This window comes from Lygodium microphyllum, chromosome 19, assembly GCF_053477565.2.
Source record: "Lygodium microphyllum isolate KBCC chromosome 19, Lygodium_microphyllum_v1.1.10, whole genome shotgun sequence".
NCBI classification, from domain to species: Eukaryota; Viridiplantae; Streptophyta; class Polypodiopsida; order Schizaeales; family Lygodiaceae; genus Lygodium; species Lygodium microphyllum.
The window spans coordinates 73,676,157-73,689,673 of record NC_141153.1 but is presented as its reverse complement, the minus strand read 5'-3'; the positions used below and the strand labels follow the sequence as shown (position 1 = coordinate 73,689,673).

The following is a 13,517-nucleotide window of genomic DNA, read 5'->3' as shown; positions in this document are numbered from 1 at the left end:
TAGGCTAGTCGAAAAGTTAAAAATCCTTTTGGAGGCCCAAATTCCCCTCATTTCCTGTCTTGTGATTATTGTTATGTCTTCTTGTTATTGCTGCTGGTATTGATGCGATTTTCTTTTTTTTTTTAACAAATAGGAAAATTAGAAAAAATAAAAAAAATAAGTAAAAAATGATCAAGAGCTGGACGTGTAATTATCGAGTGAAATGGTCGATTGATTGATTTTGAGATTGGGGATGGAGGGTAGTATAAGTAGGAGGGTGGTAGTGGTGACCGGAGGGAACAAAGGGATCGGGCTGGAGATATGCAGGCGGCTCCTCATGAGTGACTTCACCACCAGCAGCAATCACGCTAGTCATGCAGGCATGATGTGCCCAAAAGGCTCGTCACAGCGTGAGCAGCAGCAGCAGCAGCAGCTGATGACTGTGGTGCTCACAGCTCACAGCTGATGACTATGGTGCTCACAGCTCACAGCTCACAGCGTGAGCTGCCATTGCCTGCCTCCTCGACCAAGTACACAGCAAGAATAGCAGCAGCAGCAGCAAGCTCCTGGTGTTCCACTCTTTGGATGCCCGACTCCGTCTCCGCCCTCGCTTCTTGGCTCAGAGAAAACTATGGCGGCCTCGACATCCTTGTAAGCGCATACTCTCTCACTCCCTCTCTGTGTATTGATCACATATATCATCAGTATGTGATCTATACATGTTCATCACATAATTTTTTTTGTTTTACACAGTGCAGATGTCACACGCTTTATCTTCTATAGCCCTACCTTTCATACGTCTGCCCTGGTCTTAATATCGTGTACTTTTGCATAGCTTCCTAAATCTCCCACGTCAAGACTCAAATGGGATAACCAAGATTGCAACCAACAAGAGCTTTCCTTGTGGCATATAATTGTTATTATAAGTTTGTATTCTTATTATAAGTCTGAAGCAACACTCCCGAACATACAATACAATGTAGGTTTGTCATGATCTATATTTTATGTATATTGCAAGACTTATGTTTGTGTTGTGAAAAATTGTTGATGAGTAGATAGCAGTGGTGGCTTACCTAGACAAGAGCTCTAAGGATGCAAAATATATACTAGATACCAACTATTTGGAGTGAAAGCAGTGACCAAAGTATTGCTACGTCCAATCATGTGACCCTTTGCACACATAATCAATGTCAAATCCATACTTGGACAACTCAAGGTGACTCACTAGCTTCATTATGGTTTATATGTTTCTCTTAGCTTTCAAATTTCAATTTACACATGTGCCCATGGATACACACACAGATGCATGCATGGATGCAAATGGTCTCAAGAGAAAATGTACATCACAATCAATGGTAAAACCTTTAATGTTAAAATTCACAAGGTCATGGATACTTTGTTAGAAAAATTTTAACCTTAAAGACTTTCACGTTATATGGACTATTTTTTGTGTATACATGCTTATCAACATTTTAAACTAAATGCACTTGAAATGTGAGGCTTTACCAGCTCTAATGATCTTCCATGTTCCACTTGGAAGTGTTGCTTTAATTAAAAGATTTTTGGAGTGATGGATACAAATCATGTCCATATTAATTATGAAATAGAATCGAATATTTCTTGAGTTGAATAAACAAGGTCCACACGTTGACCTCTAATATCACAAGCATTATCTTTACAATCATATGTTTATGTCTAAGGGTTATGAACACAATCATTCGTATAGGCAAATCAATCATTTTTTCTTTAAATCATGAATACACCCGACAATTTTATGTGCACAAATGTTACTAAAGATAACATCTTGTTCCTATGCCTTATGTACTATAATTTCTCCTAATTAATTACTATTTTTTTAAACAACAATGAAATGTTTTTAGGGATATGTTAATTACTTTTAGGGTTTAAATCTTAACATGATCAATATCATCGAAGATGAGATATTAAAAAATAATACTTTCTATAAGTTTTGCATTTTTGGGCATCAAGTGACATTCATAGGTTGAATATCATGATATATTATATTAAACGGAGTTAATGTTGCAAACACTACAACAAAAAGGCCTCATAGACGCACATTTAGACGCGATTTTTGAATCTAGAGAAATTCTTACGGGCGCGTCTATCCGCTCGTCTATTTGCGCGTCTACCATTTCGTGTCTATAATCACATGTATCAACGAATTTACACGCACAAATAGACGCGCAATAGACGCACACATACACGCGCATATAGACACGCTGGTAGACACGCTTTTACAAGCACTGGTAGACGCGAACGGAAAACAAAAAATGTCATTTTTTTAAAAAAAATATTTAATTTCTTTTTTAAATTTGAATTATGAAGCGCGTGTAGTCTGCATTATAAACGCGAATTATCTGCAATTTAGACGCGTGGATAGACGCGCAAAACAGAACTGGAAAAAAAAAACCAGAGAGCATGTGGTTGCAACCACATGCTCTCTGGTTTTTTTGCAACCACATGCTCTCTGGTTTTTTTTTTCCCCTCCCATACATCAGATTGTGTATTTGGGAAAAAGACAATGTATCTTACGGGCACGAGAATTGAAAATAAAAGTCCATGTATTCATTATATATCAAAAGCATTTACAAGGAAAGTTTAAGTGCTTGCGACTTAAAGCGTGGCCGCAAGCAGTAGGCTCAAAGAGATATCATACATATACAAGAAAAGAAGGCCTCATGAGGAGGTATGGTGCTCCTTTACGAATCTGAAGAGGAAACATCTTCGCTAGTACCACCATGGCTACTAGTGTCGCTATCCCCCTCCTCGCTATGCTCCACATCCGGGTTCACCTACACACACAAAAGATCAGGGTTGCTTACATAGACAAGGTAGAGAAAAAGTTATAATTAGCTATACTTTTAATAGGAAAGTAAGAAAAACATACCTCCTCTGGCTGTCGAATCCTCATGGCCCGGTTGTATTGGTCCTCAGTGATGAGACCCTCCTCATAAAAGTGAAGCCATGTCGCTGCGCGGTTATGGCCTCGATGGTAACCTACCTCTCTAGGAGTAGGTGTCCTACCAACGATGGTAGTCTGCAAAACATTTAGAGATATACAAACAATTATGAGTCACAATATATTAGACTAAAATATATAAAGAATTGAAAGAAATATAAATTTAAAAAAACTAGAAATCAAAATATACTTACAAACTCTGCCTCCCACGACTCTCTGCCGCCCGATCCGTAATCCAACGATCCCATTATTTCCATTTGGATCCGTCGCGCCTCTACGTGTTGGCGACTCTTCACTTTCTCTGCTGCTTTCTTCTTGGCTTTCTTCCACTCTATGTGGTGGCACATAGGTGGTTGGCTATAGGCTCCACGCCCCTCCTCCAGCCTCCGCAGTGAGTCCTGGCCCGTGTCATGAGGTGGGATCTTTTGTTGTGAAGCATATCCCTCACTTTTGTACGTCCCCAATCATCCGAGAATTGTTGACCCTCATGATTTGGGTACCTCCTATGGACTGCCCTCAACACCTCCTGCCACAAGCCGCTTTTCTGATTTTTGAAGGCAATGAAACAATCTTTATACGTCGCATGCACGACGCTCCTCATGTACGCCATTACATCCCTTCCCTCATCATCATGAAAGATGCCACCAGCATCTGTAACTCTATAGTACTAGCGTACAACCTCCTCTACGTGATCTACTGGTGAGGGTGATCTCTCGCCACCTCCTAGGCAACCCCCACACAAGCCTCGTCCTCCCCCTCAACTCTCCCTCCTCCCTCTCTGTCGACTACCCTCTGCCTCGCTGGACACACGAGCTTCTGCAAATGCACGTGCTTCTGCAGATGCTTGTGCTTCAGCCGATGCATGTGGAGCACGTGGAGTACCTGCATGTGGAGTTTGGGAAGTAGTGCCAGGCAAAGACGTCATAGGCGTCCCAGACATGACACTGAACACCTCGTCCGCTGTGGGAGAGCGGCCAAGGTGTCTGGTCATCTCTCCCATAAAGTCTTCCCTAGTAGGAAAACCTCCAAAAAATGCATTGACCCCGCTGCCAAAGGAGGCCAATGTATCATTCATGCGATCCACATCCGGGTCATTGCTAGATGAACCAGGATACGACATCTGCAAAAAAAACACAGGAAAAAGACAAATTTATTTGCATACAAAAAATCATATATTACCTACATTTTCAAAGAGCTTTCTTTAGACATTGAGCATAACACTTAAGTGCTAATGCTTGTCTTAAACAAGAAAACCGATAAACACAAACATGGGATTGGTCACATTCATCATTGCAAAAATATATTGTTTACTATCAGAATTGGGAGACCTGGTGCATGTATCCCCGCGTCTAAATTGCAGGTTAGACGCGCCCTCAGACGCGCTCCAGAGTGAACCTTCTGTCCAGCACATCTAAGATGTAGCACAGACGCGCTATCAGATGCGCATTCCAGGTCAATGCGCATGTATAATCGCGTGTAGACTGCAGGTTAACCTTCTGTGCAGTGCGTGTATCATCGTGTGTACACTGCAGAGCACACGCGCCAGCACACATGCTCTAAGATGCACCCTCAGAGAAACATTTTTCGTGTCTATATCTGCGTCTACACTGAGATGTAGACGCGCTATCAGACGCGCTCGGTCGGCTGATTTTAGGCCGACGACCGCCATTGATGATTTACAAAATGCAATACATAATGGAATCACAAATCCTAAATACACAGACAAAGCAGAGAGAGGAAGAGAGAGAGAGAGAGAGAGAGAAAGAGAGAGAGACTCACCTTGGGTGTTTGGCATGGCGGGTGGTGGCGCTTCTTCCTTCTCCTTCTTCCTCTCCTTGGTAAGTTACCCTTCCTTGATGCTTGCTTGCTTGCTTGCTTGCTTGCTGCTTCTTCTTGTTCTCCTCTCTCTTCTTCTCTCTTTCTTCCTCTCCTTGGCTTTCCTTTTTCCCTTCTTGTGTGTTTGAAATGAAAGAAGAGGTGAGTCATGAGGAGATGAGGCATGAAGAGACTGCATGTCGGCTAAACTCAAGCTTCAGAACCGTAAAAAACGCAGGAAAGGAAAGGCGTAGTTTGAAAAGAAATGATTTAAGTATGATTTAAATTTTGACGTGTGCGTCTATTTTTGCATGTATATGCGCGTCTATTGTTCAAATAGACACGAGTATAGACGCGAACATAGACGCGGAAATAGATGCGGAATGAGAGAGGGAGAGGGGCAGTGAAGAAAACATAATAGGGAAATGAGAGAGAGAGAGGGAGGGAGGGAGAAGAAATGAGAGGAGAGGAAGAGAGCCAAAGGAAATGAGAGAGGAAGAGGAGAGAGAAAAAAAGAGAGAATGAGAGGAGAGAGAAAAAGAGATAAGATGTTAAACATAATAGGCAAATAGAGCAAGAGAGGGTATGGCCCCTGCATGACATCCACATCTATGCACGACATCAACCGCGACTGGCCCCTGCAGCATGAGGCCTCCTCTGTGCCCTACTGCAAAACACAAACCAGATTGCCATCAAGATGATTGTTGCATGCACGCAATCGCTTCCTTGCGGAAGTACTTTCATGAGTGGTTTCAAGTTATATCTAGCAGAACAAGCTCCTTACAAAGGTCAATCCAAATCGAAGGCTCTTCCTCAAGGCCTTTCAATTGAGTCTCTCATCGTCGACTACCTCAAGAAAGTATCACAATTTATCTTGCATTACCTGAGGGACAGGTATGGTGGGCAATTGATGATGAAGGATATTCAATGGTGTCTTTCCGCGCCAGCAATATGGGCAGAAGCTGCCAAGCAAAAGATGAGGAAATGTGCTCAAGAAGCTGGTATGGTCAAGGGAGTGTCAAGCAGAACATGCTTAGAGGATGCTAGCCCTCATCTATTAAGAGTAGTTCTGGAGCCAGAGGCTGCATCTTTGCATTGTCTCCAAAATGCTAGATTCCTATCCATCAGAGAAGGAGAAAAGTTTGTTGTGGTTGATGTGGGCGGAGCCACTATTGATTTGCTGGTGGGTGAGGATTTGCAAAAATCTGAGGCTGATGCTGCAGCGTTAGATGCGACCTTATTGTGGCTTCAAAACTAATGAATGATCTGCATTTTAATAATTATGCTTGGACCTAATGCCAGTCTGGTTGTCCAGATTTCTTTAGTATATTTAGGATAAAGGAGCCAATAAAGTGATACTTAACATTAATAAGGCAATAGCTCACTTGTGAAATGGTCTTGGTCCAAGTTGCTTATATTGTTAGCCCATGCCAGTATCCAAAAAGTGTCACCTGATTGATAGCTGTCTTTTTACAGACTCCTCTACCCTATAGTGTTCTGACTTTGCATTGTAAGCCTTGTGTATTCCAACCTCCCTCCTTGTGTATTCCAACCTCCCATGCCAATGAGAGAGGGAGAGGAGAGAGAAAAAGGAATGAGAGAGGGCAAGAAAGGGAGACGAATGAGAGAGAGAGAGAGGAGAGAGAAAAAAGAGAGAGGGAAGGAGAGGAATGAGAGGGAGAGGAGAGAGAAAAGGAAATGAGAGAGGGAGAAGAGAGAGAAAAAGGAATGAGAGAGGGCAAGGGAGGGAGAGGAATGAGAGAGAGAGGAGAGAGAAAAAGAGAGAGGGAGGGAGAGGAATGAGAGGGAGAGGAGAGAGAAAAGGAAATGAGAGAGAGAGAGAGGAGAGAGAAAAAGAGAGAGCGATGAGATAATTTGCTTATTGATTCAATGTGTATTCCTAATTCTATGGTTTTTATCATGCGCACACGTGCATACTCAAGAATCAATAGTCAATTTTAAAGCTAAACTGAATTTTCCATAATAAAAAGGAAGTATATTTTATAATCTTCAAGTACGTAGAGAAATTACGAGATGCATATTGCAATGCTTGCTACTAATTGTAAGGTTTCTGTCGCTTGTCGCTAATTACTTATATCAGGCTTGTCAACTGGAGGAACTGCCATTCATTAGAGAGCAATGAAAAAGTAATTATTAACTCTATTTTTTTAATTCAATGATTCAATGTGTATTCTTAATTCTATGGTTTTTATCATGCGCACATGTGCATGCTCAAGAATCAATTTCAGGTGGTTAAATAATTATTAACTTTAGTTTTTTAATTATGTGAATTGCTAATTTTAGGTGGTTAAATAATTGTGCGTCTGTTGGCGCGTCTATATTAGCGTCTATTTGCACGGATATATAGATGCAAAATGCGCGTCTATTTACACGCACGTTTACACGCACTTATAGACGCTGTGATAGACGCGCCCGACTTTGCGCGTCTAACATGCGCGTCTATGCCTCGTTTCTGTTGTAGTAAAAGTGTTTCACCATGTTAAATCTCTCATTCATACATGCGCATATGTAGTTCCTCGATGAATCTTTACGACAAGATATGGCTGACCACATCCAAGTTACAGAGGAGAAAATATACATATTTTTGGATCGCTTCTTGTAAGATGTGAAAGCTGGCCAATTAGATACCAGTGGTTGGCCTAAGATGTATACACCATATAGTGTGTCCAAGGTTGCCTTGAACACATACACACGTGTTTTGGCAAGAGAATTAGAGGAGAATCATTCCAAGATCTATCTGAATTGCGTGCATCCAGGGTATGTAAAAACGGACTTAAACAATAACCAAGTCCACTTGTCCACAACAACGAGTGCAGACATTGTTGTATGGCTCGCTCTCTTGTCTCATTCTTTTGATCTACCCCATGGTCAGTTCTTTGATTGAAGGCTCCCCCAAGAGTTCTAGGGTGTTTCCATACATAAATCTAGTGGAAGAGCATATTGTACATCTCTTGGCTCCTTCCAACCTCCCCCAAATTCAATTATTTGAGTAAAGGCACACCCTAAGTGTTTTAGGATATTTTCATAGTTAAAGCTAGCATAGCAGCATGTGGTACTAGGACATTAAGTCTCTCGTCACCTATTATATGAGTCTCTACTACTTGCAACACTAAGTCTAAAACTAGATGTTCCTAAATAAATTGTAACATGAGGGTTAGTTTCCTAAGACTTCTATTTCAAAGTTGATTATTATCTCTATTGTGGAGTCAATGGAGTCAAACGTGAATTGTGAAATGTAAGTTCATATTGGAGTTAGAGTAGTGTTCAAGATTGTTACCAAATAGCTTACAATTTTTTTGTCATAAAACCAACTTTATATGTTTAAAGTAAGTAAACCTTCAAAAGGGTCCAATAATAGAGTCAACTCTATGTTTGAATGTAACTTTGTAGTTTATTTAAGGCTCGGGGAGCCAACCTACAAGAAAATATCTATATAGCGCGCATTCAAAGGATATTAAGAAATACCCTTTCTTTACATGCTATAAGGCCTTAAAATGATCCATTTTACTTTATTAAACTTATGAATTTTTTAAAAATTATAATTAGAAAACCTATTTTGTAAATATAATCTTGAAAATTTTATTAAATATAATACCATTTCTTTGAACTCACGTGGTATCTTACATGTTCTATAAGGTGGACACCCCCTCCCCTAGGATTTAAGGGTCCCATAATAGAGTTAACTCTACCTTGGAATGTAATGGTATAGTTTATCCAATGTCGATGTGAGGGAATTGACCTAGATCATGAAACATAAGTTTATATTTTCAAGGTTTCTAGTAGGGAATTACGTATCTTCTAAGATTTTCGTGAAGTAGGCTTTTATGTTGATGATAATTTAGTATTGATTTTGAGGCATCTTTCCTCTCTTATCTCCATTCTAATCGACTATCACATGCCTTCTAAGGGTCCTATAATAGAGTAAACTCTATGTTTGAATGTAACCTTATAGTTCATCCAATGCAGATGTAAGGGAATTAAAGATCATAAAATATAAGTTTATATTTTCAAGGTTTCAAGTAGGGAATTATTACCTCCCAAGATTGTCATGAAGTAGCTTTTTATGTTGAGGATAATTTAGTACAAATTTTGGGGCACCTTTTCCCTCTTATATTTATTCTCATCGACTATCACACGTGCATGCACATTTGTACATATTCACATGTAATCCTCTTATGCACATATAATCTCTCTTAGTGCCATTGTTTGAAGATAAGGGCCTTGGCACCATCATAAGAACAATACTTCCAATGAAGCATGGATAAGTACTTGATAACCTTTTGATGGTAACATGTGAAGAAGGTTGATCAGTATTAGCTAGTAGGATTTTTAAACATGCAAAAAAAGAAAACTTGAAATGAATACATGAAGGTAAACACAAGTCAATGCATGAATACAAAAAGAAATTTAAGATAAGGTTAACTATGATAAATTTGCATAGAGATAAGTGAATTGAAGTCCAACATGATTTCTTCATGTGCTTGCCAAGGAGCCTCCTTGTAAATTGAATGATAATTTAGTTCATACACATTAAATTCTCTTCACACACACTCTTGACAAATATGTAGCCTCAAATATGAAATTTTGATGTGCACACAATTATGTTTTTCATAATCAAGAGGCTAATTCATGAAACCAAGAGGCTCACACTTGGCCTATTTGGATTATTTTGCATTAGGGCATAAAGGGTAATATTTTTAGGGACGCTATGAATATTGGCTTATTTAGAACAAGACACCAAGAAACTAATCTATATAAAGGCATATATATGTATGAATAAGGTATGAACATAGTTAGATATGCAAACTTATCCATTCAAATCGCGAGATAGTTAGAGACACTTTCTAAAAATCTTCCATATGGATATGATGTTGGGGGTAAAGGCACCTCCCCCTAGCCGCCCGTGTATTACTACACTGACAGACCCACCATTGCACAATGTAGGTGTCGGGCGCCCATCACCATCACTTTATTCTTTATTCTTTTAGTGACATCTTGAATAAAGGAAGGCCCGGTCACACGTTGTGACTATTGGAGTTCCCATTTCTTGTCTCTCTCTTTCTTGCTCTTGCTCTCCTGCCATAGCTCACCAAGTGCAAGCTTTGATCCTTTCACCTTTCAACTGGTATCAGAGCTTAGATTCATGACTACTTGAGCTTGATTCATGACTCCTTTAGCTTCCTATTGATTACCTACACTCACTAGGTCTCCTTCCCGGCAGCCATAGTCGACTCTCTCGAGCTCTTGTCACTCTCTGGCTTCCCGAGCACCTTCTCAGCCCCTTTGGGCACCCTCAGGGCATTGCATTATAGGTATTTCTTCATTTGCTTCAGGGTTTCATTGAGTTCACAGGTCTACAAGTCTAAGAAGAGAAAGGGGGCAGCACCATTGAAGCTCCCATGCTTCATATCTCATCATAGACCTCTTGTGGCTACTTGAGGCTTCTTATGTGCCTCCCTTGATACTTGGTAAAGCCCTTGAGCACCCTGAATCACACCATTTATAGTAGTAGTAGACTCCAGTAGCTCACGTGAACATTACCTGTTGTAGGCAGAAGTGGACATCAGCTCCCCAAATCAAATGATGGTCATGCCTTGCTCATAGATCATTGTGCCACACTTGGCAATGATGGTTGATGTCTTCCAATGCTAGAGCTTGATTTGAGGCATTGTTTGTGAGCTCCTCCTTGACTGTGTATACAACAGACCTGCTATTTATGTCTGTCACAGACCTTTACATGAAGATTGGAGCTCATCTACACTTCACTTGATGCACGTATGCTATGCGATTGATGCCTATTGGTTAGTGGATGTAATGCTAGTGCTTTGCCATGAATTTGGCCTGATCTAAGGGCTGCAAATACTCAGTTCTGAGTAGTAAATCACTGTTGTAACGCAGTGGGCTGAAGCTCATCTACTTATGTTTGCTCATGCCCATTGGAAACGGAACATGTCTTGGATGTATACATTGATGTAATGACACTCGGGGATCGACATAGAGCTTGGATTTGCTCTCGGATCATTGGTTGAGCTTGAGCTCGCTTTGCATAGCATTTGGATCTCCATCTTTGATGTACTTATGGCATGTACTTTGCTTATGTCTAACCGGTCTTGACATGCTTGTCCTATGCCACTACTACATGTCTGTTACATTGTCTGGAGTTGGATGCTACTGAGCCTTGCCTTGGCTTGGCATTTGATCATTTGGAGCTTACTTTGGCTATTTCTTGGCTTGCTAGAGTTACACTTTGGATGTACTTGATGTCTACGGATGCTATGTATGGATGCTACACGGTCTATATGCTCATGATGTCTTATTGATGCTTGATCTTGGATCTTCTATCACTGATGCTATCATATGCCCTTCTTGAGCTTTTATGCTTGATATTTACGGCTTTTGTGCCAATGGGAGCATTTTTGGATGCTTGATAGACATTGAGCAGGCGGTTTATGCTACTTGAGCATTTGGATACTTGAGATTGGGACTCTCACTTGGATGTTTCATGGTTGATATGTCGTGGTTCACATACATTAACTTGGGCTATTTTGGGCTTTGCACTCCCTGAGCCCACACCTATTTGTGTCAAGTATTTCCAGCGTTGTGTACACTTTTCCCTATTACACAGGGGGTGTGTCAGCTTACTGACAGATTCATTTGACATGCTTGAGTGTTTGCTTGATGTCCATATGACTGTCACATGCTGATTTAATCCTGCTTGATGTTGGTTATGCTTTGAAAGTCAATGGTTGACTTGGTGCATTCATTTTGCTTTTCATGTTTCATTTGGGGATTCTGATTGGAAAATCATGTTTGGCAGACTTGTGCTTGCTAGAGGTGCCAAGGCTGGTAACCTCTATCCTCTTGTAGTTGATGGGTCCTCTGTTGACCATGTTTTGTCAGTGGGTTCCATCCCACATGTATCTCTTTGGCATGCCCGTTTGGGCCATATGTCCTTTAAGAGAATGAAAATGCTTTTTGGTTTGTAGTACTTATCGCCCCTTGACTATACATGTTTTGATTCATGTAAGCATTGTCTTTATGGCAAATAGACTAGGAATACACATAAGAAGTCTGGTAGGACATGCATGAGTGAGCCCTTGGCATTGGTACATTCGGATGTCTGTGGACCCATGCCTTGTGAGTCTATGGGTGGTGCAAAATATTTTGTCACATTCATTGATGATTTTTCACAAAAAGTGTGGGCTTATCCCATTAAGCTAAAGTCAGTTGTCTTTGTTGTGTTTCAGAGATGGCTTGCATTGGTTGAGAACCGGAAGCATAGGCTGTGGGCATAGGCTGAAATGCCTTAGGACTGACAATGGGGGAGAATACATGTCACATGCCTTTGAGAAGTTATGTGATGAGAGGGGTATTAAGCATCAGTTGACTGCCCCCTACACCCCACCCCAGAATGGTCTAGTTGAGCAGATGAATAAAACCATCCAAGAGCGTGTTTGTAGTATGCTTAGCCATGCAGGCCTCCCACAGAGCTTTTGGGATGAGACAGTCAATTAGTACAGCTGTGCATATCATAAATAGATCACCTTCCAGTGGTTTGGATTTCCAGGTTGCAGAGGATGTATGGAATGGGAAACCTCCGTCTTATGCACATCTACATGTCTTTGGATGTGAGGCAATCTACCATATGCCCAAGGACAAGCGTAGTAAGATGGATCCTAAGAGTTTCAAATGTGTCAGCTCATCTGAGCCAATCTCATGCTATTCTTAAGAACTTGGTTTTTCAGGGCATTGATTTCAAAGAGGATGTCACTCCGTTGTTCTTGCTTGGAACTCTTAATGAGTCTTGGGGTGTATTCCGCACTGCCTTATGTGCTTCTACCACTACTCTGAAGCTATCTGATGTTGAGAGCTCTCTTCTGCAAGAAGAGATAAACCATAATAATTTGGATGCCTCTTGTGTGTCTCATGCTTTAACAGTTAGAGGCCAACATGATGGAAATGCAAAGAATGACCGTGGTAATGGTCGTGGACGGGATTCACAGAAATCTCAGTCCAAGTCACGTGGCAAGTCGCACAGTAAGTATCATGGGAGAAATGCAAATCTGACTTGTCAACATTGTGGGAAGAAAGGCCACATAATGCCACGATGTCATGAATTGTGCAATGAAAGGCGCAAAGACAAGGGAAAAGAGAAAGTGCAGGAAAAGTCTTCTAATCGCAACATAGTACCTGCTAAGTCAAGTGTTAAAATTGAAGAGATCAATGTTATGCAGCCCGAGGATAGTGATGGGGATTATATCCTTGCAGTAGCTTCATCTAGTGCTTCGCAGATGACAGAGATACACTCTATGTACGCACAATGTTGGCTTTTGGACTCAGGTGCATCCTTTCACGTGACACCTTGCTCAGAGTAGTTCCATTCATACCATTCTGTTTTGGGTTCTGTGCACTTGGGTGATGACAGGTTTCTTGAGATTGTTAGCATTGGTGATGTTAGGATGCAGTTTCCTTTTGGCAACAGTTTTATTATGCATGATGTACATCATGTACCTGCATTGACACGTAGTCTCATGTCCATTGGACGACTTGATGATGCACGATATCATGTATCTTTTGGAGACTCTGAATGGAAGATTACTCATGGTAGGCTTCTGCTTGCGAGAGGTGCCAAGGTTGGCAGCCTCTACCCCTTAGTTGTTTCTAGATCTACAGTTGATCATGCTTTGTCTGTGGGGTCTTTACCTCATGTATCTCTTTGGCA

General features: G+C 40.9%; 1 protein-coding gene and 1 pseudogene across 1 annotated transcript; both read left to right on the top strand.

Moving 5' to 3' along the window:
* The first annotated feature begins 232 nt into the window (after nucleotides 1–232).
* LOC148020036 (short-chain dehydrogenase/reductase 2-like) lies at nucleotides 233–1,147 on the top strand (annotated as a pseudogene).
* Nucleotides 1,148–5,516: 4,369 nt separating this feature from the next.
* LOC148020035 (uncharacterized) lies at nucleotides 5,517–6,032 on the top strand. The gene has a single exon (XM_087699643.1). It carries the CDS (start codon nucleotides 5,517–5,519, stop codon nucleotides 6,030–6,032), a length of 516 nt encoding a protein of 171 aa, XP_087555769.1.
* The last annotated feature ends 7,485 nt before the right edge of the window (nucleotides 6,033–13,517 follow it).

What these genes read in the sequence shown, in the direction of transcription:
- LOC148020035 (XM_087699643.1), top strand. Translation starts at nt 5,517, where the DNA reads ATGAGTGGTTTCAAGTTATATCTAGCAGAACAAGCTCCTTACAAAGGT.